The sequence below is a fragment of the Mesocricetus auratus genome, unplaced genomic scaffold (assembly GCF_017639785.1).
Source record: "Mesocricetus auratus isolate SY011 unplaced genomic scaffold, BCM_Maur_2.0 Super-Scaffold_100013, whole genome shotgun sequence".
In the NCBI taxonomy this organism is placed as follows: Eukaryota; Metazoa; Chordata; class Mammalia; order Rodentia; family Cricetidae; genus Mesocricetus; species Mesocricetus auratus.
In genome coordinates this window covers 15,960,497-15,984,047 of record NW_024429196.1, presented here as the reverse complement: position 1 = coordinate 15,984,047, position 23,551 = coordinate 15,960,497, and the positions used below count along the sequence as shown (strand labels likewise).

General features: G+C 47.1%; 1 protein-coding gene across 1 annotated transcript; it reads right to left on the bottom strand.

The window, feature by feature from the left end:
* Nucleotides 1-16,010: 16,010 nt before the first annotated feature.
* On the bottom strand, nt 16,011-22,692 carry Skida1 (SKI/DACH domain containing 1). The gene has a single exon (XM_040755440.1). It carries the CDS (start codon nt 20,674-20,676, stop codon nt 17,959-17,961), a length of 2,718 nt encoding a protein of 905 aa, XP_040611374.1. The 5' UTR covers nt 20,677-22,692; the 3' UTR covers nt 16,011-17,958.
* Between the last annotated feature and the right edge of the window lie 859 nt (nt 22,693-23,551).

Genomic DNA, 23,551 nt, shown 5'->3' with positions numbered 1-23,551 from the left:
TCTGGGAACGCCGGACACCTGCAGGGGGCGCTGCTGCCTCGCGGTTCCTCCCGCGCCAAGGCACAGCCGGCTCCGCAGCTTCCTGGCATCGTCCCCGGAGGGGGTGGGGACGCTAGGGGAGGAAGGGCGCGAGTGCCGCCGTTAGGTAAGGAACCCGAGCTCTTCTGGATCCAGAAGCAGCCTCAGTGAGGCGCTTGCAGCGTGGAGCTTTCCATCATTCGGCTCAGAGAGGAAGTGCAGGCAGGCGCCCTCCCCTGCCCCCACCGCCTGCCTTCCTGCCTCCCTCCACCTCTCTTCTCCGACCCCGACCGTGCTTCCCAGACCCTTTGTTCTCCAGGTTGGGAGCGGCAGGGTGGGTTCCCCGGGGAGGAGGCGCCCCTGCTGCACGCGGAGGGAAAGGGATCGTGGCCTGGCTTCCGACCCGCAGCCCTCGCCCTTAGAGTCCCCTGCGCCCCGCCGCCCCTTGACTTAGGCAGCTCCGGGCGGGCTTTTCCGCCCCTCTTCCCGCGTCGCCGCCTCCCGGCTCCCCAGGAAGAGGAAGGGTAAAGACTGACGCCAGGGGCTGGAGAAAGCAAGTCTACTTCCCGGTGCTGAGAAGTCCCAGGGGCCGTTTTGGGCCCGAACCCCGACATCCTCGGGCTTTGGGCGCATGGTCGCGGCCGCGAGGCACGGCACGGCCTCGTAGTGAGGACCCAAGGTCCCCATCGGGGATAATGGGACGGTGTATTTCGCGCTCGGGAGAGTCTGATTGCTCTCCCCACACCACAACCACCCTCGGCGGCGCCACCCGCGTCGCCTCTCTGCCGCGCGTGACCCCAAGGGCTTGGGCGATTGTGTCTCCCTGAGTACAGTTACAATTGTGTTCAGCTTAATTTCTTACTCGGATGAAGGCGGCGCACGGAGTAAAGCGCGGGGGAGCAGGGTGTGGGGGAGGGGAGTTAGAGCGGGAAACCGCTGGGGATGGGAGAGCCACTGCACTGTAAAGGGCTGCTGCGGGTCCCGGGTCCGAGGTGACCAAGTAGCCCTGCTTATCCAGGCTCAGGATGTGGGCCCAGCAGCCACAGCGCGGCCGAGACCTCCTCAGCCTCCGCCCAGGGCACGAATCTCCCTCCGCAGAGCGCCATCCACACTCCCTGAACTCCAGCACGTTTGCGCTCGGCCGGGTGTGAGGGGAGGGCTCCTTACGAGCAGGGTGTCACCAAGTAGGTGCTGCTGCTGGAGTGGCGGCGCGGCCTGTGGTGGCCGTCAGCTCCCGGCGTCCTAGAGCCCCTCCCGCCTCTTAGCTTGACCCAGGTCCTCACTGGCTGGTCTAAAGGCGCGTTAGCAGTTCTCTCCGCAGCGGGTTCCGGGGGACACACCCCGTCCCCACCCCCGAGAGCTGGCGGCCAGCTCGGGATGCCAGGCGGCCAGACGGGCGCCCTGCCAAATTCCGCGTTCCTCTCTAGGAGACGGGGAATTGCGTCCCAGGCTCGGGAAAGCCCGCAGTTCGGGCTTGGGACTCACTTGCAAAACACACCCCACCCCCTCCAAGGCGCCAGGGACGCCTCTGCAGGTTGAATTCCTGCTCCGTATCACTTCAATTTTAATTAATCTTTTAAAACACCGCTGTCACGTCGCTTGCAGAAAATTAATCAAACTTGAATCCTTGTTGCATAGCAAGAATTTCGATCCAAGTCTTTTAAAAAGGACTTGACTTTGCAAAGTCACGTCTTTTACAGTCCCCTCATTCCCCCTTTAGCAAGGGAAATACTGCAAAAGTCAGGACATGTTTGCTTCTTTCTGTCTTTAAAATGAAACTCTGCTTATTTCTGATCTTTATTTTCCTGTCTTTGAAAAAAAAAGTTAAGCGATAAATTGCCTACCTCTGTTAATTCAAAATATAATTAGTTTGAATGATCTTTGTTTAAGAGCCCAGATAAACTAAGATAATCTTAATTTTAATGTGACACGACCCCTATTTTTCCTCGTGAATAATGAGAATAAAGAAGTCATTAATTAATACCAAGGTATCTCCATAGAAGATGGTATCTGGTGGTGCTTAGACACTGAAACATCGGTTGTATTAGTAATTGATACTGTATAATTGAACATGGAGATAGTCGTCTGTTTTTAACCTCAAAGCTCAGAGTTTATTTGGTGATTACTGAGCTTCTAATAATTAATTTTAGTCCCTTCTTGATGCAGAAATAATTCTTATGATTTCTACTTCCCATGCAACAGAGGCTTCTCATTAAAACCCACCCCTCAAAATGATTGTGAACCTATATCATGTAGCAACCCTTTCTGTTCCATTATTTGTAATAAATTTGCTCTATTTTCATATCCTATTACATTTTCCTTTGCTGTAATTTACTTTCTAAAATACAAAGATGTAACTATCTTCTACTATTGCTTTGTCTTTCTACTGGAGTCGAATAGTTCAGCTTAATAATGATTCCTAAGACTTTCAGTATGTTTTAGTTTCTAAGATTTGAAGATGAATTTCACTGAAGAATCCAATTTTTTGTACAGTGATTGCCACACACCAGACTCTGATCAAACCCACAACCTGCATTAGCTTACACTTTTCTGTTATTAAAACAGACTGCAAAACACGTTCCCCCTTTCCAACACGAACTGAGAAACAGCTATTGCAATTTCCTGGGCTAAATTTAGTGTTAACACAACTTTTGGCATTAATATAAAAATCCTCTCCAAAGTAATAAGGTCTTCCAAATAACAATGGATATTTAAACTCCAGCTTTGAAGTGTCTAGTTACTTCTCACCATGAATTTGCTAATAGCTCTGGTTTTTAACCAGTGGAAAGGCTATGATATTTTTCTCTCATAAAAGAAAAGAAAAGCCTTCTTATAACCTTCCTCTAGACATGTGTTATCCCAAGTAAGTATGAAGTATTTTTACCACATAAATATTCTTAGTACCTACCCTACCATATCCAAGCTTCCTGCTTAATAGTCCTGAAATGGTTGGAAAGCACTTCAGTTTCACACTTTTAATTTCCCTTTTACTACAATTAAAACTTTAGGTCAGTATATGCTGGCGTAATCTCTTCTCTTGGATCTTATATTTTCCCACTATAATTTAGGCTGAAATGGGATTAAAACAGGATCTAGAGTTCTAATCTCGGTTGATGTTTTGGTGTATTCACCGTAATGAGTCCTATTCCCTGCGGTCATGAAGCTCCCAAATGTCAATCAAGCAAACTGATTCAGAAATGCCATTGTTCGGCTCCCACGTCACTCGCCTTCCTCTCATTTTATTGAACAATACCGGAGTTCTCTGATCAGTCATTCGGAATATGAGGCATTATCTGGGGAAAATTCACAAAGTGTCTTGATCTTTCTTTGGGAGATACTGTTAAGGGGCTCGGGCAAGGCAGAGTGCTTGTTTATATTTCTGTCTTTGGACCGCACTGTGGATAGAAAGAAGCAATGAATACCTCCTGAAAGAAAATCATACCGTAAATCCGTCAAAAATTAATTCGTCCAGTCGAATGTTACATTTCTATTTTCGTGTTGGAAGCGTACCGATTTGTCTTCTGAGAAAGTATCACGGGGTCGGGGACCAGTTGACATGCCCCCACATCCAACCCCCGATTTTTCACCCATTTAATAATACTAATGTGTTTACACTAGTTAACTAAGAATTTATTTGGGAGCGAGGAAGAGCTAAGCTTCACTAGGAAACTCTCTCCCCTGCCCACTCAGGCGTCAGGGCGTCTCTGCCACTCGCTTTTCCCAGTCACAACCCTGGGTCATTCATGCCTGCGTCCCCGCCTCGAGACAATTCCCAAAGCCGAAGGCGTCAAGAGTGTTACCAGCTCCAAACAGCCCAAATTAATAATCAACTTAATTCATGGAAGCCTCGAGCCTTTATCCTCAGTTCCCTGAAGGCACTGGGTTTGGAGCCCGGCTCCTGCGAGGACTTCCTTACAGGGAGGCAGGCGTGCAGGGACAGATGTCAGGGGAAAAGCGATCGATGGAAACTTTCACCTACAGGGTTACGGGCAAGGAAGCACGAATCACCCCTCTCAATCCTCTAGCTCTGGGTTCTTATATCGGAATTCCTTGCAAAGGCGACAGCCGCGCAGGCTCGGGCTACTGGCGCCTGCAGCACCCTTCGCCACACGCACACAACGCGCGCGTCCTCCGCGCACACTTAGAGCCGAGGTGAAAAGCGAAGGCCGCAGAGGTGGGGGCACAAGGTGGAGCCGCTATCGGGTGGGACGTGAGCGATCACTTTAAAGTAAATGATTCGACAATTAAAAAAAAAATCCCAGGCTCCCCTTGGAAGACAGGGGGAAAGCTTCCCGAGGCCTGTATGCCTCTGCTATCCGCGGCTTCCGAGCAGTGGCGCCAGGCGCGGAGGTCTCGGAGACCGGTGTGGGACCCGGGACCCCAGACTCCAGCCGGCTCCCCAGGCCGAGCTTTACACAGCTGGCGGAGGCGACTGGGCTCCTCCGGGAGAATCGGGCTCCCCAGGCACAGACGCGCGTGCTGCACGCCTGGCTCGTGCCGCATGCGCTTTTCCCTTTCTCAGCAAGCGGGAAAGGCCTGCTCTCCAGACGAGCTGGAAGCTGATGGCCCAGAGGCTCCGGAGTCTTGCAAGAAACCCGAGCTCCCTGCGACCAGCTCCCCGAGAAGGGGAGGGGGAGAGCCCAGCAAACTGCCCCGGAGGCGGGCTGTGCGAATTCCAGAGGAAAAACCCCTCTGGAAGAAGCCAAAGGCTTCCGCCCCTCCCCCGTCCTACGACCTTCCTTCTAGTTGCCTTAGCACCGCCCTGCTCAGCTCACCTGCGACCTGGCTGAGGACCTAACCCCTCACCCCACCCCACCCCATCCTTCAGTTCCATCTCCTCCCTGACCTTTCTGAGGCCTGGGTCAGGGAAGCCAGGGTGCTACAGAGGAAATGAAATTGTTCTGGAGATTACAGTGGGGCTTTTGGCTAGAATGCCCACACCTTCTCTTGCTTCCACGTTAAGTACCAACTTGTGTCTCCCTTAACAAGAATAGGCAAATTCCCTTGCTTATTTGCAGTTTTGCAAGGTTCTGCACACGGATCAGGGAACCTTAAGCAGACAGACATTGTGGAGGTTTGTCAAGAACTCTGGGCAGCGATTGTAATGACAGGTGAATCTAGCTGCCCTATGCGGAACCCAACATAACCCTGAGATCTACAACAGGTTAGGGACCCAAAGACTGCTCAGACACTTCAAGCAACAGGTACCTATATCAAGCAGGCCTTCGGGAGTCTGTTCCAGAGCTTGGCCCTGGACTCCGCAGCAGTACCTCAGTGGCCTGGGAGGAGAGGCCCTCATCACGTGTCTTTCCCCCAGGAGATCCTGTCTCTCCAGATTACTCAAGAATCACATAAGACCAGAAATCTCCCTACTCCCTGCCCAGGCACAGTGGAACCTGGCCTCAGGGTCAGCAGGCCCTTGTCTTATACATATTCTCGAGTGGTTCAAAATAGAGAGGGAGGGAGCAGAGGAAAGGAGAGAGGAAGTAGAAACGGACCAGGGACGTACAGAATGGCAAAATGGGATCCACAACAGGGCACAAGAACTGTTACTCAAATTTCCCCCAAACCACTCTTCCCTACATTTAGGAAGACATAACTGGTCTCAGTAAGTACCTTCTCAAGGTCACTTCTTTGAGTGAAATTCCACACCTGAACTTGGTTGGACACAACCTGATGACAGGAAGAAGCCATGTAGCTTAAGAGAGATAAACAGCTTTATAGGACATAATAGCCTCCCCGTAGCCACTCTGCCTTTCACAGGAAGCCTGGGAGAGTCGAGCTGCTGGAACCTAAGTGCTCTGTGGCACAACCAATCTCAGCCTTAACCCACCATGTTCAGCCCCTATTAGATTTAAAGACATGGGGAAGCTTAGGGTTCCTTCTCTTGCCTGGCCCATTCCATGATGGGGAGATGCTCACACAGAAATACAGCAGCACCTTAGGGCCATATTGCAAGTAAGAACTACTCATCATGGTGATGAATAGAAACCTAGACCACTGGTGATGAAGAAGGAAGCATTTGTGTGTGTGTGTGTGTGTGTGTGTGTGTGTGTGTGTGTGTGTAGTAGGGCAGGGGATTCAAAAGGGCTTGCTTCTGCCTGACTCAGAAATTCAGCTCGACTCAGACCCTCTATGCCATCCTTACTTACCCACCAGGGTAAAATAGAAGTCTGTGTCTGGGCTCTCAAGGAGTGCTGTGTGTGGGTGGGTGGGGGTGGAGTGTACCATTTCCAATGCCCAGTTATCACATAAAGCAACATGTAAAGAGAGAGTGTCTCTCTGGGAAAGACGAGCCAGAGCAACAGCACTAACACATCATCAGTCTGAGGAACTCTTCCTCATTAAAGAAATCCATTGTATGGCGCTGCATTTCTTTCCCAGATTTGTAGCCCAGCCACCCTGAAGGAGGAGGCAGTGTCAGTAGCTGCTGCTGCTACCTGGAGGCATCCAGCAAAGTGTCCCTAGCAGCAGACTTGGTGTCCCCAGTGTGTAGAGCCCAGGCTTTGCCCATTAGTGTGTGACTGAAAACAATCCCCCTGTTCCAAGCAGCCTCCACAGTGACTACCCCAAATCCCTAAGCAGATTCCTGGACTTGGAGAGAGAACAACAGTTCATGGCATGGATATTTAAGAGCAAGTATCCCACTCAGTTCGGGAATCACTAATAAAATCATGTTTGGTAGCAGGTATGTGTGCCTATACGTATGACAATTTCATACTTTTGTTCCCAGAATGACAATTGGAAAATAGTTTTCTCCTACATAACACAAAATGCTGTTTCCATAACCCACTATGTTGATTCAACCTTTTGTAAACTATGTTGGGAATTTTTTGCTGGGATTTTAATGAAAGAAGAACTGTACAAGCCACTGCTTTGTCCCAGCGCTGAAACAAAGACTAACTCACAGGAAAGCTCAGCTCTCCAAAATGTCCTCTTCCCTGATTTGGGAGGAAAGCTCCCGGAGTCACCGGCCCATAATTGTGGCTGCTATTTAATCCTCCTTGGTACACAGCTCATCTTTCCACTGTGCAGAAGTGCCATTGAGATATGACTAACCTTTAGGGTTATATCCCAAACTGGGAGTCTGGGGCTTACACTTGGATTGTCTGGGCCTCTTCTAACCTGAACAAAAAGGATTTGAAGAAAATCACATTTTTCCCCTCGCAACAAAGCATTCCTAATCACTTCAGCTTGTTGGTGAATTTTTATTCCCGTGTCCACTTGGGGTATTGAAATCGATCGCTGCAATATTTAATATATTACACTCCTAGGGTCATTGCTCTCCTAAGACCGAATTCTCTCCCTCTTGCCCCCAACGCAGCCTGGCTCCTGCCCTCCCACTCCCATCTGTCCGAGGCCCTCTGTTTATCTGTCCACATAACGCCTTTAATTCCCAGCCCACCCAGGCAACTTCACCATGTTTATTCTGTTTTCTTCTACTATGGACAATTCTGAAAGCTCTAGGCAGCAGTGCACTTAAAAGGGAAAATGAGGAGCTCAGTAGATTGGAGAAAATTAACCTACTACAAACAACCTCATTAAAGAACTGCCTACCAAGAGTTAAGAATTAATAGCAAAATGGATGGGAAAAAAACCCTTGAGTGAAGAGACCTTAAACCCCCTTTCCTGAAAGGTGCATAATTTACAGACCAAACCTAACAGTGAGTTTATTCCTGGCTCCTAGTGACCTGTCCCATAACCTTGTAATCCACGGTGGGGGTGTTTTTCTCTTTGGTGCCTTTGTCTTTTATAAAACCATAGGTTTGCAGGTCCAAATGCATACATACATACACATATATATGTATACATATTTATAGATATATGATTCCATTCTCATATATATTTGGTCAAAAATGCACTTAAATTGTTTGGAGCCTTTTAATTTAGAAAGGCACTTTAAGAGACTCCTGGGTTCCCTTTGGGAATTGCTAGATGATTTGAAGAGTGCCCTTAAAAGAATTATGTTTGGATAGGAAGGGGGGGGGAGTCATGCAGAAAGAAGCGTGAAAAGCCAGAGAGAGGACACAGTGTAGCTTTAATGCTTAGAGGGTGTTGTGGCTTATTTAGCATATGAAGTTCAAATTTAAGTAAAGCCTATATCTATGGGCTGTAAGTTGCTCTTCTAATGTTTTATTGGACAGTGTATCCTATATTGGCATTTTCTATGCATAATCTCACTTCAGTGCAGAGCTGCATACTAAATCCTGGAACCAGCAGATGAGAGTGCTATATGGATATTACACTCAATTTCATTGGCTTCAATGAGACTTTGCACATTGCGATTTCCATTGTAATGGTTTATCTTTGGCTAGAATTTTATACATTGACATGCTATTCCTTTGGCCAGGATCCTGAATGAAGAAACCATGTCAATGGATCAGCCAGCCATAATGATTCCATTTACATTACAGCAGGTAACTGGGATCAATGGTCCTAACAGTATTTCTAAAAATGTTCTTGCTTTTCTTTTCCTTAACAATGATTTTTTTCTTTTCACTGTTTTCCTTCTTGAAGATCACATTTATGGTAGATTAGGTAGAAACGGGATGTTCACTGAAATAATGGTGCTCCCAATTCATCTGGAAATCCTTCTGTTGTGTCAGATCCCAGTCAGATCAGACCAACAAGATACTGATGCAAATGACAAGATTTTAGAACCCTGGTAACCCACCTGCAAAATAAGTGATATTTCCTCCCCACGTAAGTTCCACAAAATGAGTTAGGTTCACTGCAATCTCACATTACAACTGCAAACACAGAGTGAAATGTTTAAGATAAATGAAATGGTGATAGTTTAGGGAAAGTGGGCTTTTCACGGATAGTTTTCTCGTCAAGAAGATGGTAAGAGTATATGACTAATTTCCTAGTTTACTTTTTAAAAGTCATGGTTCATTAAAAATGTAAAAAGATTTTTAAAGGATTTAAATATTTTTATTTTTTAAATATGTGAACAGCAGAACCACTGAACAATTCTAATGTTACCCAAACTCTTCCACTTAAAAAAAATCTTTCTTAGAAAAGAAAAAAGTGTACTAGTCCTCATTAAAAAATCAGATAAGAAGCGGTGGTAAAGATGTCTACTCTTAATTCTCAATCACATACTTTAAGCTTGTTTAAGAAGTCTTTATTATTAACAGAAAAAACATAAAATTGACTTTCTGAAGGCCAATTTGCCACTTGATATATAACACTTGGAACAAAATTAAAAGCAACTCTGTACATTTGCATCCGGCAAAGCACTCTCTGTTAGACCCACAGCCATTTGTGTAAGGAATGGAGCTCTTTGCATTCGTTCGTTCAGAATCCGTACTGGTTTTAAAACTCAAAGCAGAGTATCTGGCATTGGCAGGACAAGAGGTTGGGACACTGGCCCCTCACCCCAGCAAGAAAGCTCAGCAGTGGTCACAGCTTCCCACTCTGCCTCTCTCAGCTCTGGTAACTTGTCTAGCTCTTCCTCTCTTTCCACCCCAGGAGGAAGGGTTGGTGAATGATGGCCTTTCCTCCACCTTTACCTCCGTGTGAGGGTTAGGTAGGGGAAGGTGTGGGGAGAGCTAAAGGGTGGGAAAAGATGAAGACAGGGAAAGGGTAAATAGACCTGCCCAAGGCAATCTCTACTGTAATATGCAGTTTTTAAATTTGAATAGGTGTGGTTATAAAAATCTGAAAGCTTAACCATCCTTTTGACTGCATATTTGGACCCAACGTGGGGGAAGAAAACTGCTCTTTGACATTTGCCCTACTGACAATCAGGGTATTCAGGAAGGGAAAAACAGGGAAATTGGAGGGGGCTAAGTGTAAAATGTGCTTTTATTCCTGGCAGATCCAGGAGTCCCAGCCTTTTCAGGTTGTTTCAAAGATAGAAATGCTTCTCCTCTCATCCCCTGAGCACGCTGTAGCCATAAGAACTCTCAGGTGCCTGCATCTGTGTCATCTCTAGCTTTCACAGGAGAGGGCCGGGCTGCTGCTGGGTTTGGCAGTCCCTCTCTTCCTTGCTGCTGTTCCCTGCCACTCACTGCTCACCATTTATCAAGAGCACTGTGTTTTTCCTGGAGCTAACTGAAACGGATCTGGAAGGGGGCAAGCACTAACAATGCAGTTCTCCTCCAGCCTTCCAGCACCTTCCCAGTGCTCCTTAGGTAGCCTGCTCTCCAGGAGAATGTTGGTTTGTTTGTTATTTTGGTGGCTTGGAGAAGAGGGCAGCATCCACTCAAATGGTTTCCCTTCTGTTTCCCTCTCTTCCTTCCTGGCTGGAAAGGCCTTTGCAGACCTCTGAGCTTTCCTAAGCTGCTACTATTTTAGGGTCGAAGTCTACTGACTGCTGAGTCTTTATCCAAAAAGGGTCAAGCACAAACATATTGATAGCACCAGTTAGAACACTGGAGCTTTCTGGAGAACCTCAAAGCTTTTCTCCACCCCCAGCCCCTCAACAGTTTTCTGTATTGTTCCAGACACCTAACCAGAAGGAAGATTCAGACAAGCGCTAAGAAACTGGGATTCTCTGATACACTAAAAACCTAGATTCTTTGGTCTTTCCCCTAGGCATTGCTTTCAGAGCACACATGCTTGTGTGCATATATGTACACACACACACACACACACACACACTTCTTATGGACAGCAAACTCTCCTAATTCTTGTTCAGAATCCATGCATGTTTCTGATCTTAAACTCACTGTCCCTTGCAACAGGGGGACAACTTCGGTTCACCCCACCCCCACTCCCTTAGGCACCAGTCATGTTGCTATATGGCCTGGGCTGGGGAAAAAAATATTGTATAGCATGTATTATAACTCTATAACATTGAAGACCTAGAAGTCCTGGGAGTCAAGTGGTGACTTCCCCCTCACCAGTGAAATATTAAATTGGGCAAACGTTTGTAAGGCACCAATAGGCCACTTCTAGGTACTACTATTAGGTCTTAGGAAAATAAGAGTTTGGCAAGGAAAGTTTTAGGGTTGTGTTTTTCCCAGTGATCTTTAGGTAAAGCCAAATACACAGGAGGAAAACATCCTGTTTTGAGAGAGGCAGGAAGTGTAGACACACAGCTATAACCTGTGAGTGTGTTAATTACTCAGGAAAGAGGCTTGGGAGCCCAAGGCTTGAATTTGGTGAATTCATGCAATTTGGAGCATTCTGACTTAGTATTGATCCCTAAACTCAATTTTGAAAACAGCCTCCACCGCAGATGTGTGGGTTGCGTTATCCCAGTGTTTGTGCGCATCGATTGGACTAAAATAAAAAGCATCATACTCTCCGCAAAGAAGGAAGAAGCAGGGACAGTCACAAGAGGAATAGCAGAAAGTGCATAGTTAATATGGGTTGTACGCCAATCCGAGAAACAAGTGCTCTAAACCCAGGGGGATTTCACGTAATAGCTAATTTGGTGAGAGAGTGTGCGAGCAGAGAGGACCATCTAAGGAGGGAAAGGAAGACAGCAGAATACAGGTTTTTCCCCCCCTCACTGGAATTGAATTAACATTTCCTTGCGATTTGCATCAACTAATGTCCAAACCCTCACTTACAGTCCACCCAAGTCAGGTTTCTCAGGAAATTCGCTCTTTTAGTATAGTGCCAGAGATAAGAGACTACAAAGAGGAGCAGCTGCTTTTCCCTGGGTCCCACCAGGTCCTAAGGCCCTGGAAAGGCCACAGAACCGAGCCCTGGAGGCGCTGTCTCACTGCCTTCCAGCCCTTTCAGGACCAGCAGGACCCATGGGATTCTGTCCTCAAAGTTCTAGCAATGAGCCCAGCGCCTGTCTGGTTTTTGCCTATTCGCGTCCCGAATTCTAACTGGCTGGACAGAGGGACCCGGAGGTGACCAAAAGACAAGATAGAAATATTTCATCTTAAACTAAAGAAATTATTTTTCCATGTTAAACAAACAGAACCCAGCCCCTTCCCCTTATTTCTCCCATCTTCTGCGTCCTTTGCTGGTTTCTAATGAAGAGACTTGTGTGTGTCCCTGTGCAAAAGAGAGGAAGAGAGAAAGAGAGGGAGGGAAGGAGAGAGCGCTTTAAACAAAAGACATGGAGGCCCAAGCAGGGGCCTGGAGCAGTCCCTGGAGCCTGCTCAGCCTGCAGACCTTTCAGCTCCCCAGCCAGGCAGGCATTTTAGAGAGGTTCTTCCACCGAGGCGGAAGGTCCGGAGCTCGCGCTCCATGCGGCTAGAGAACTAGAGACAAAGCCAGGATCCAGTGCATCTCAGCGAGGCTCCAATCAGCGCCCCCAGCTCGCTAGCCTGAGGTTGAGGCACGACCCCCTGCGGGCTGTGACCAGAGCGGGGAGCCCAGGCCCCGCTCTGCGGTCCTGCAGTAGCCCTGGCTAGTCAGGTTCCCCCTGTCGCACCCAGCCACCTACTCTTGGGTGCTTGCGAGTTCAAAACACGTTTTCTCATTAATTAAACGCTGGGCAGCCTTGCCACTTTCTTTCCAGGCCGAAGCAGCACCTCTAGAAGTCCCTGCAGCACTCATTGCCCTCGCCACAGCTTGCGCGTGAGGCCTTGGAGGTCGAGCCGCCATTTACTGCCCTCTGATTGCGCCGAGGACCAGGTTAGCTCATAAAGCCTTTCACACTCAACAATGGGGATTTTCTCAACAATTAACAAGAAACAACATAATAAAGCCATTTACAAAGACCTTGCTATTTACTATAAATTAGGCACTCTTTAAGAGACCAGTGCGTAATTTCACACACTTTACAACTGGGGCTGCGTTTTAAACACCCGGGAAGACAAGCTTGTTGCACTCTCCTGGGACCTGTGCGCGGTGCACCTCTGTTTCCCTCCTTTCCCGGTAGCAGCTTTGTTTGCATTGCTGCATTGCTGCCCTCCAACCTCCCGGCCGGCCGAGGGGGGTTTTCCAGGTCACTGTCTCACGTTTCCCGTTTCCAGGTCATCGTTCCACTTGCAGGCGCACTGAAAGAAGTTCCAAGGGACAGGAGCCATGGAGTCAAAGCAAGCAAGCCTTGCCCCAGGTTACTCCCACTCAAGGAGTGACGCCGCCGGGCCTGGCTAGCCAGCCCACTCCCTCCCCACTCTAGGCCTCTGCTCCTGAGCTATTTCCCTGGAGGAGATCGCAGCCATGCTGGCCCAGTCTCTTTGCCACTGGCCTCCCACAAGCGCATTTGGGAGGCCTTGGAGTCCTCAATTGGGCACACAAAAGGAGCGCAAAGTGAGGGGAAACATTCCAGTTTCTGATGGGGAGTAGGCCCAAGGGCCCAGCTGCCCTCCGCTCTGGGCCATAAGGCTGCTGGGACTGCAGGCCGCGCAGGACGAGCTGGGGTGCTGGCTTTTCTGCCTGGAGCAGCGAAATCGTCACACGTTCAGAGAAGAGCAAGATCTGGGCGGGAAAAGAAAAGAGTCACAAAGAAATTTGTTTGCCACCATGCAAAATGGCGGCACTTAAACATCTTTCTGGTAGTGATGGTGGCCCTGGTCAGAGAACCCAGAGCTGCCCTGGGTCAGTGCAGTCCCCAGAGCTCTGTGGCTGGGGAAAGCAACCCTTGGAACCCCCGCAGCCCTTTGCCTGCAGTATTTGGCAGGCTCCATAGTCCCTGGCCTTTCCTCCCAGGCCGCTAGGCCTGAAGCCCGCGCCAGCAGCCCCTGGCCACTGACCCCTGTTTACAAACACAGCCTGGGGGCGGGGTGGGGCCAGCCAGAGCGCGGGCTAGAGGACTGGGGGGGCGGGGGGAGGCCGCGCGCTGCCGAGGACGCCACCAGCAGAGAGGAACCAGGAGTTGGTGCGAGAGAGCGGGCTCGGCAGCTGGAAAGGACTGAACGCCTTGTTTTTGAAACTGTCAATTCCCTCAACCCCTATTGTGAGGGCTTCATGCAAAACATCTCAGGCCTTTTAAAGTAGGAGCTTGTGAGGCCGCCACAGTTTGAAAAGGAGCGAGAGTAGCTGGGGCCTAGGGCATGGGCAAAGACTGATAGCTGCCAACCCCCTTCCTCTTCCCCGTATTTTAAAGCAAAAGAGGGCTTGCCAAACAGGTAAAATGCGGCCCTCCCCCACCTCCTGGATTTGCCCTAGGTACCCAGCCCCCAAGCTAGTTTGCAGAATGCCCTTTGGCCTAGGGAGCAAACCGTAACCAAAGCCAGAGGGAAAGTAGTTGTTCTTCACGGGGAAGGGAGAATCCTAGGGATGCGTGGGGTGACAGGGAGGACTCGCAAAGGCAGAAGCCCTGCTTCTCCGGGCTAATTTCCTGAGTTTAGCTGATAGGAGCCTTCATTTTCTTTTCTTTTTTTTTTTAGTTCCTATTTTGACCCTGGAAAATCCCTCCCTCCACATATCCTTTTCAGCAGGAAGATGTTTTCAAGGTGAAGCAAAACTCACATTTGCTTTCTTTTATAGATGCTGATGTTTTATTATTTTTTTTTTTAGGAAAATTTCACCGTGGAGTATTTCTGCTTTCTTTAAAAGAAAAAAGATGGTTTTAAGGAATTAGTTTCACCTACATTTCCTCCTGCATGCAAATAAACTACCATTCTTGTATCAGTAGAAATTTCCAGCCCAATTCTTGTTGGCTAAAACCTCTGAGGAATCTCTGGACCACTGAAAGTCACCCAGACACAAATAAGATTAAAAAAAAATCCACACACCAGCCCATCTAGTTTGTGCTATTACTGTTTAGTGGTGGCTCCTTGTTGTTGGTTTTCAAATAAACAACCATTATTGCGATTACTCCACTGTAATCAAGTAAGGCAATAGAAAGGAACACCCATTCTAAAACGTAAATACTTGCGGGGGTGGGGTGGGGGGGGTCAAGCTGCACTTCCTATAAAGGTAGATAACCTGACTTGGGAAAAGTACATACATTTCTTTATAAAATAATTAAATCTTCACAGTCTTATCAGGAAATTACATTTATAGGAGACCAGAAATAAGTTTGCTTTACCAAAATGTCAGCAAAAGCAGCTTTTTCTACACTTTCCCCATGTCTATGGAGCTAATTTAGATACAGGAATCAGTGACTCTAGAACCTTATAGCACTTGAAGAACAAATCTATTCCCTGAAAACATTTAAATGTAAAAAAATGCAACCTGTCAATGGAGGTAACTTTTGTTTTTCTCTCAGTAAGGCTTAACTTTTGAACAAATGTGACATTTATAGCAGCTGAGAAAGACCTAGAAATTGTCTTTAATCATAAAACGACCCAAATAAAATAAACTGTACTGGGAGTAATCCCCACAGCAGGATGGGAAACCAGCTGAGGGCTACTAGGAATTGAAAGAATACCTTACTTACATTTGCACTCTAAGACTTACTGTTAGGTACACTTCACTGACAGAAGCCCCAGCTCAGAACTCGCTGTGGTTGGATGGCCTACAGGCACATTGTGGGGTAATATCTGTGTTGACTATGTCTTTCCTTCTGATGGGATCACTCTGCCACACCTCGGCCTCCATGCTGCTCATTCTCCAGCTCCTATAGGCTGAAACTATTGATTCTCTGAGGAGTGAAGACCAAGTGTCCAAGCTGGAGGCTGATATTTAGTCCAAAATTCTATGGGATATTCCATAGAATATGTGCTTATTCCATCTTACAGTGTTGCCACACTCCAGATCTGTAGACTTCAGATATATTCTCAGTTTATAATTTGGTTAACAGTCTGTAGCCAACATAGAATGTCTTAGTCTAAATGCTGTAGCCACTGTTCTTGAACTTTCTTGTCTTGGCACGAATTAAAGAGTAGAAATTACAGACTTCCCTTGGGTGGGTGTCATACTTTTTTACAGACTAATTTTTTTTTCTCACTGTCCCTAAATTCTTCATTGCCTTCCAAAGGGGAAAGGACTCAGGCTTAGAAATCAATTGGTTCAGTTTTCTGGGACTTTTAACCTAGAATATGGACTAGTCTTTGGAATTATGTACAAATATGAATTCAAGGATAACATCCCCCAATTTTTGCTTTGACCATATCTATGATTCTAAGAAAAAAAAAAAAGACCCAATGAGCCTACATCTGGCAACATTCAAGAAGGAAAGGCAGGGAAGCAGTCCAAAGCATCTGTTTACTCCATCCAAATGTATCTGGATGCAGGTACTTTCAGCCCATGTCCTTTACAACAGGGGGAAAACCACAGATCATACACAGCAATTAGGCCTGAGACCATCCAGAACTATTTGAAACATTTATAGACAAAAGAAAATTTTCAAAAGGAGTAGGAATTAAAAAGTTAAGGAAAATAAATAGCTGAATTTCCATGAGAAATAATGATTTAAATTCACACAGTAAACATTTCATTGGTACTTTGTTTTGCTCTGTGATTTATGGTCTATAGATGCAGCTTCTTAGACTAAAGATGACAAGGATCTGAGATACATACTTGGTGGCCCAATAATTACTGCATTCAACATTAATTAAAATAGCAACTAATCTTTGCTTTACTTTCTTAAATATGAAACTTGTAGTAGTTGGTCTGTAACAAGTTTGAAAAGTTTTTCTGTTATTTGAGAGAAAAATCTGCCAGTGTTATGCACAGAACCTGATTGGTCTCATCACAAAGTATTACCACAAAACACTACACCCAATGAGTGCATTTCTTCCAGGCAAAAACATTACAAGTGAAAATGTCAACAAAACCATTCATTCTTGTTAACCCTTCTTCAGTCTGGAATAAGTAGAAATGTATGGAACCAGGAATTTTAAACAGTGTTTTTAATTGAAAATAAAGCTAAAGCATGCTTTTCAACAGTGCAAATTTCCATAATTTTGATTTACTGCTCTCATCGTTACAACACAGCACACCAGCATGGCCCTTACCAAGGGGTAGACCATTTGCATGTGGAACTCCTTTGATTTTAAGTGCAAATATAGATAGTCACCTCTGATTGTCACTTGCAGTAGAAACTCTCCTGTTCTATACCCAGGATGGCCTGAAAACAGAAGTTTAGAGAGATGCAGGGGAAAAAAAAGCATAAGGTAATAAAATCCAAGTGCCTGAGTTCTAGTACCAAAAAGCCCTGAAATAAGTGTTTATTTTTCACTTGGGGTGTTACAACTCTGACCCCTCTTTTTCTTTTTCTTGGTTGTATTTAATGATTGGTCACTATGATGAGTTAGACCATTAAATATCCTGCTATTAAGAGAAATGTTTTAATAGTTTTGAAAGCTTGAAGAATCATCTTCAGACCACAAGATAAGCAGGACCACAGTAAGAGTCATCCTATTTTAAACGTTTGGGTGAGAGCACAGAAAGGACTTTTCCAATTGCAAGGAGTGATTGTAAAGGAAAAAAAAAAGCACATCCTTAAAAAAAATCCCGTATTTCTCTTACGTTGTACACAAGAGGCAGCTTTTTAATTAGCATCCAATCAGGACTCATACCCCCATCTTTCCATTAAAACAAAACAAACAAACAAAAAAACAAAGTTAAGTGCAACTACTCTTGGAAAGGGAATGAGGGTAGTTTTAAAAAGACACCCCACAAATAAGAGCTCCAGAAAATTACATTTTGGGCTCACAGAAACTTCTTGCTACCTTATTGTGTAACCATGTAACCTAACAAACTTTCACTGAATACCAGTTACACTTTCAGGTCTGAAATCTAGTGCATAAACTTAATGGCTCATTGTAATATTTATTATTCAACCTTTTGACATTTATTTGTAGCAGTTGAATTGAGGTACCGGTGCATTATTAGCATTGAAACAGTAAAGTGTTCCAGCTCTACCATAATAACTGAGTTTTACTTGAGTCTTTAGCCTGAAGTAGTCTGTGGTATGTAAACCAACCCTTCTCCCACCCCGCCCCCACCCTACCAAAAAAAAAAAAACCCGCAATGGGAAAAAAAGTAATCCGATTTCTGTCTTCAAAATGCGATAAACCAGGACTCCAAAGGGGGGTGTAACACCATTAATGGACTTGTACAAGCCATCCTGTGCAGTTTACAACAAAAGGAAGGTAATATGGTTCAAGAAAATATCTTCCAAAACATTTTTTATGAATTAAATTTCCTGAATTTGTGACTAGGTGGAAGAGGTATTGCAGAGCCGCCCAGCTGCCATTTCCATATAGGATGGGCCCTGTGAGGAGGTTGGGAATCCTTAGTGGTATTTAAGGAATACGCTGGCCACAAATCCCCATCCTTCCCAATAATGAGTGATGGTGGACAAGGAAAATTTGCCATGAAATTAAATGGCCTTTTCACTGCTGATGCTACATTGCTGGCTACCTTTTTGCGTCTGTTTAAAACTGTAAAGTCATCCAGTGTTCCTTCATGTGTCTCAGTTTTACCTGTAGGACGAGGGCTTCTAGCTGATTTCAAATTTGGTTTGACTGGAGGTGTCTGAAGGACTGGTCGTTTACCCAGTACTAGTGTCCGGTAATTTTTCCTCACCCTGGCACCAAATTTATATTCCCCATCCTCAGGTTTTGGAGATCCTAAAGTGCATGAAAGGCCCTGACTCTGAGCCAGTGGATTTAAGGAAGGAGTTTCTTTCTCAGGGCATGCAAAACCTTCCTTGGCTGTGGTTAAAAAGGCGTCCTCCTCTTTCTTCTCAGCCACACTGTAAAACTCACCCTTTGTATCATTGCACTCGCACTTTAGCTTATTTGTAACAAGATCAGGTTCATAGTCTTCATTAGCACTACTGTCTTCTACTTTGATTTTAATATTGTGCAGAAATGGCAATGTCTTGTCGCCTGTGTCAGTGCAGAGATTCTCAGCTTTAGTTGCTGCTGCTGCATCCACTTGGGGATCAATTTGTGAAGAGGCCAAATCCGTAGCAAATTCAAGACAATGAGGGATTTTGGAATCTTTTCCTGAATTTGTTTCTGTTCCACAAGAATCATTATTTAAGAACCTAGCAGCTACTGTGTTGTTATCTGAACAGTGTGTAGTAGGAGTTGCTTGCAGGCATTTCCTCGCCTCTCGGAGTATTCTTTGTTGTGGAAATACATTGTTTGTCTTTGGGCTAGGTGAAGAGGCCCCCTCTGCCAGGCAGTTAATTGTCAGGTCAGTTCTCTTTACAGTACTGGAAATTTCAGAGTGTGGGAATGTAATCTCAGATACCCTATCGCTTCTTATCTCCTGGAAACAACTCCCCATGCTGGCCGGGCAGTACACCGGAGCCCCTTTGGGAGCCCAGCCCTGCAGATTCCACTCCTCTGGCGACTCGGCTTTGACACTACTCTTGAGGTCGGGAAGTCGGCCGGCATCCTCGAAAGCAGCGGGTTTGGTTGCAGCGGCGGCGGAGGCCAGATGGTACAAGAAGTTGGCCTGCGCCTGCACGCTGGGAGGCTTGCAGAAGCTGGTGCGCCTGAAACGGATGCTCTGCACTGACACTTGGCTGGAGCCGGAGCTGGAGTCTGACTCGGTGGATGAGTCCTCCTCCTCGGAGCTGATTTCACTGGAATCCGAGGCCCCGCTGCCCCCCTCTTCCTCCTCCTCCTCTTCCTCCTCCTCCTCTCCTTCCTCCTCCTCTTCCTCTGAGGACATGGAGTTGCTGGAGCTGGACACACTGGAGCCAAAATCCGAGTCGTTGGCTGCATGGTCGGAGTAGGAGCTGGACTCGGAGTCGCTGCTACAACTCTCGGGAAAGCTTCCTAGATGGGGCTGCGGTCGGTGGTGGTGAGGGGGGTGGTGACTCGGCGTTGGCTGCTGGGCCCGATGGTGGTGGTGATGGTGATGGTGGTGGTGGTGGTGGTGGTGGTGGGGAGGCGGGCAGAAGCTGTTGACCAGATGAAACCTCTCCAAGCAAGTGGCTCCGGCCGCCGCCGCCGCCGCCGCCGCTGCCGCCGCCGCCGCCGCCTTGGCTTTGTAGGACCTGGGCAGCAGCAGCAGTCTCCGGGCGCCGGCGTGAGGCGCGAGCAGGCAGTTCTTGGCGCCCCCGCGTTTGCGCTTGCAGCGGTAGGTCAGGCTCACCGGGCCTCCCGCTCCGGTCGCCGCCTTGGGCTGGGGCCCGGCCGCCGACGCCTGGTAGTAAGCGGCGGCAGCGGCGGCGGCGGCGGCAGCGGCAGCGGCGGCGGCGGCGGCGGCGGCGGCCGCCGGGTGCTTGCTGCACAGCAGGCTCCGAAAATAAGCGGGATCCGAGTGGAAGGCGACGTAGTTTCCCTGGAGCGGGGCAGTTTCATAGTTTAAAGGGGGTTTGCAAGGCGAGCGAACGATCTCCGGGTAGTGCGAGCCCGGGTATTTGCTAAAAATCTGAGGTAGATGGGCGGCGGGGCGCGCAGCGGCGGCGCCCGGACGCTGGGACTGCGCGCTGATTGGCAGGGGCCGCGCGGCTCCGCTTAGGCCCCGCCAAAGTTGGTGCTTGTCCTTCCAAAAAGCCGGGCGGGGGCTGGCGGCGGCGGCGCGCTCAGGCGGCGGCGCCTTTGTGGCCAGGGCCCGACCGACCCTCCTGCGCTTGGTCTTGAGCACACGCTCGGTTTTGCAGGAGGTATAGAGCGCTTCTACGTCTTCCCGGGAGATGAGCGTGCATTTGGCCGCGTGGAAGGCAATACTGTTGATTGCTTTGAGTTTCCGCAACTCCTCCAGATCGCAGTGGTGCTTTTTCACTTTCAGATGATCCATGCGCTTGTGCACGGTCGTCCTCGGGATGTTTTTCAGCAGATCTGTGAAGACTTGGGAGAGAGCAAACATTTGCTTTCCTTTAATGATGAGGTAGCCGAGCCTCACGCCATCCACCTCTTCGAAACCTGACTTCAGGTCTCCCATCTCGGGCACTAAATGATCCCCACCATTTGCAGTAAATATATACGTGACGCATACATACACATGTATGTATGTTAATCCTCCGCCAGATGCTGCGTGTGTCTCAAGGCATCCTGCTAATAAAATAACAAAGACTGTTATTCCCGGCGAAGGGAGTGCCAAACTCTAGGCGAATTATTGGGGGGGAGAAAAACCCCATGAAATTACACTGACTTGATTCTTGCTTTTTTTTTGGTTTTCGTTTTTTTAAAAAAGAGGGAGAAAACCATCCGATTTCAGGTCTGCCAGTGTGTTGGTCTGAGTCCTCGATGCAGATCAGTACCTGGGCCCCTCTACTCCTTCCTTCTCCATTGGAGCACTATGATAATGGAATGTGAAGGGAGAAAGAGAAAAGAAATGCAGCTGCTATTCCCGCCGCTGCTTTAGCTACAAATAAAATGACAGAGTGAAGTGAGCTCGTCCGGAGACACCTTCATCAATTAATTCCCCTAAAGCCAACGCTGATTGGACACTCCTGACAGGTGATGCAATAAAAATTGATATTCCACCCCTTCCCCCCAAAATCTCCTACTAATTAGCATACCCTTATACTGCCACCTCCCCTCCCAAAGTAAATAATACAGCCGGTATATAAATCTTTCCATTAAACTATCGGAGCTCAGAAACAGCCTGACTCACAGACTTCATCAGAAGCAGTGAGTGTGTGTGTGTGTGTACGCAAAAAAAAAAAAAGCACCGTATATTCCCCTTTAAAGAAATACTGCCTATTTTTTGCTTTATTTGCATTTTACCGATACAGCTATTATCGTTTCAAAGGAAAGCATTTTAAAAACATTATTAAGCCCAAATAGATATACCCCACCCCTCTTTTCTTTGGAAAATGAAGCTTAAGGGAAAACGTGCCAGAATAGCCTGGTATTTCCCTTATGGGAGTGGGGAAGGAGACAGACTGGGAGCTCCGAAGTTAAACCGAGAGGTGAACCACCCCAGCACAGACTTACGTTTGCAAATTCTCTCGACTCCCCCGCCCCCCAATGCCCTTTTACAACCAGAAACAAAGTTGTTTGACCAAGAAAGCAGTTCAAGGCTCCAGCCCAGGAACATGTAACAATTCAACTGGATTTCTGTTCTCTGCTGGCCAGTGGGGTTGGGAGGAGGTGGTTTCACGTCAGACCCATAACAAAGCATAGATAAGCCAGAAATGTGTACACTTTTAAGATTAACCAGCCTGGACTAGAGGTGGGATCGTTCTAGAGTGTCAAGCACACGATTTAGCCACCGTCTTGCCTTTCACAGAGCAGACTTCCAGGGAGCCAGTTCCTTCCTGCTGCAGCAAAGGGAAGAAAATGGAAAGTCCCAAGGTGCTTCCACAAGTTTCACATAAAAACGAGGAAAAGAAAGCGCTGCTATATGGTGCAGACCATTTTGGAGGTTGATGATGGTTTGCCTGGCAGTTTAGATGATTCTTCCATAGCTCCCATTTTCCCCTATGCAAGCCAGGCATCTGTTTTAACAAAATCAGTTTGGATGAATATCAATCTGGTTTAACCTCTTCTTAGTCACTAGCAAGGCTTACTGTCATTTTCAAGAATATCCAAAATATTGCCACGTGAGAGCGAGGGTCTTTCCACTTGCAAATTTTGCAGGATCTCAGGGTGGTTGGTGGGCTGCTTGGCAAAATTCGGCAAATCTTCATCCGTGTTTGCAACTACAGCATAAATGTAACCCAGGCATCTACACGTTTCCTTTTTCCTCCCATCTCTGAGGTTAAAGAATGAACGGATATTTCTGAACCTGCAAGAAAAAAAATGCACAATAATTTCTTTCTTCATATTCAAAAGTTCCAGTTTCCCCTGCTGTGGTCTGGCCAGCAGGAGCAGGTATGAGTCAAGAAAGGGCAGGGGTGAAGGGGGGGGAGAAATAAAGAAAAAAAATCTTAAAACAAAAACCAGGAATCAGACACGTAAAAAGGTAGTTTGCTTGGCAAGATGAAATCTCAGCCATGGTTCCCCACCCCCACCCTAGTCTCCCTTGTAATTTTCCTAGGAATTTTGAAGAGAATTGGGAATTTCAAGAAGTACATCCGGAAATTAAGGAAGTCTATTTAAGAGCGTCTGTAACTCAGGAGGTTGGGATTTGAAAAGTCAGCCCTGGACTACTGTTGCACTCAGCACAGATGTAATCGCCGCTCTTCAACTTAATCAATGTGTGTACAAACCGCGATGTCTAGTTCTTGCCTTTGAAATCTAAGGCTAGCATTTCCATCCAAGAAATCAGAGCTACAGCAAATTACATTTTTGTCCCTTGAATGAGAGAAGGATCATTGAATGGATCTCGTGATATTTCAGGCTTTAAACGTAACCGAGAGGCAGCAATGAACAATGCCTCGTCACAGCTAATACCATCCACCGACTTGGCTTTCTTTTGCATCTGGTTGTATCACACCGAGTTTTTCTCTTTCACTTTCGCAGGACGCAAAATGCACAAGCTTTAAGCAGAAATGGAAGTTTCCAGGAAAAGCAAATGCTGGTGTTTGCTGTTTTAAAGAACTATGACCAGAGCCATTCCATTGCCAACAACAGTGTTTTAAAATTCCTCCTGATGCACTTACATGCTGCTAGCCCTCTCCCTCCCACCTACCCCCGCCCACTCCCCTCCTCCAGCTGTAAGATTTAGACCAGAGGTAAACAGCCAAGAAATAGTAAACTAAAAATAAAGGGGTGGGGGACTAAGAAGACATTACAAAGGTTGGCTATGGCGTCTTTTTTGAAGGGGGAGGGGGGCAGGTAGTTTTAGTTGTTCCTGGTTCTCTAGATTCTCCCCCCCCCCATCCCCATGCTCCTATTTCCCCTGCACATAGGGGCATACTTTAGTAAAC

What these genes read in the sequence shown, in the direction of transcription:
- Skida1 (XM_040755440.1), bottom strand. Translation starts at nt 20,676, where the DNA reads ATGGGAGACCTGAAGTCAGGTTTCGAAGAGGTGGATGGCGTGAGGCTC.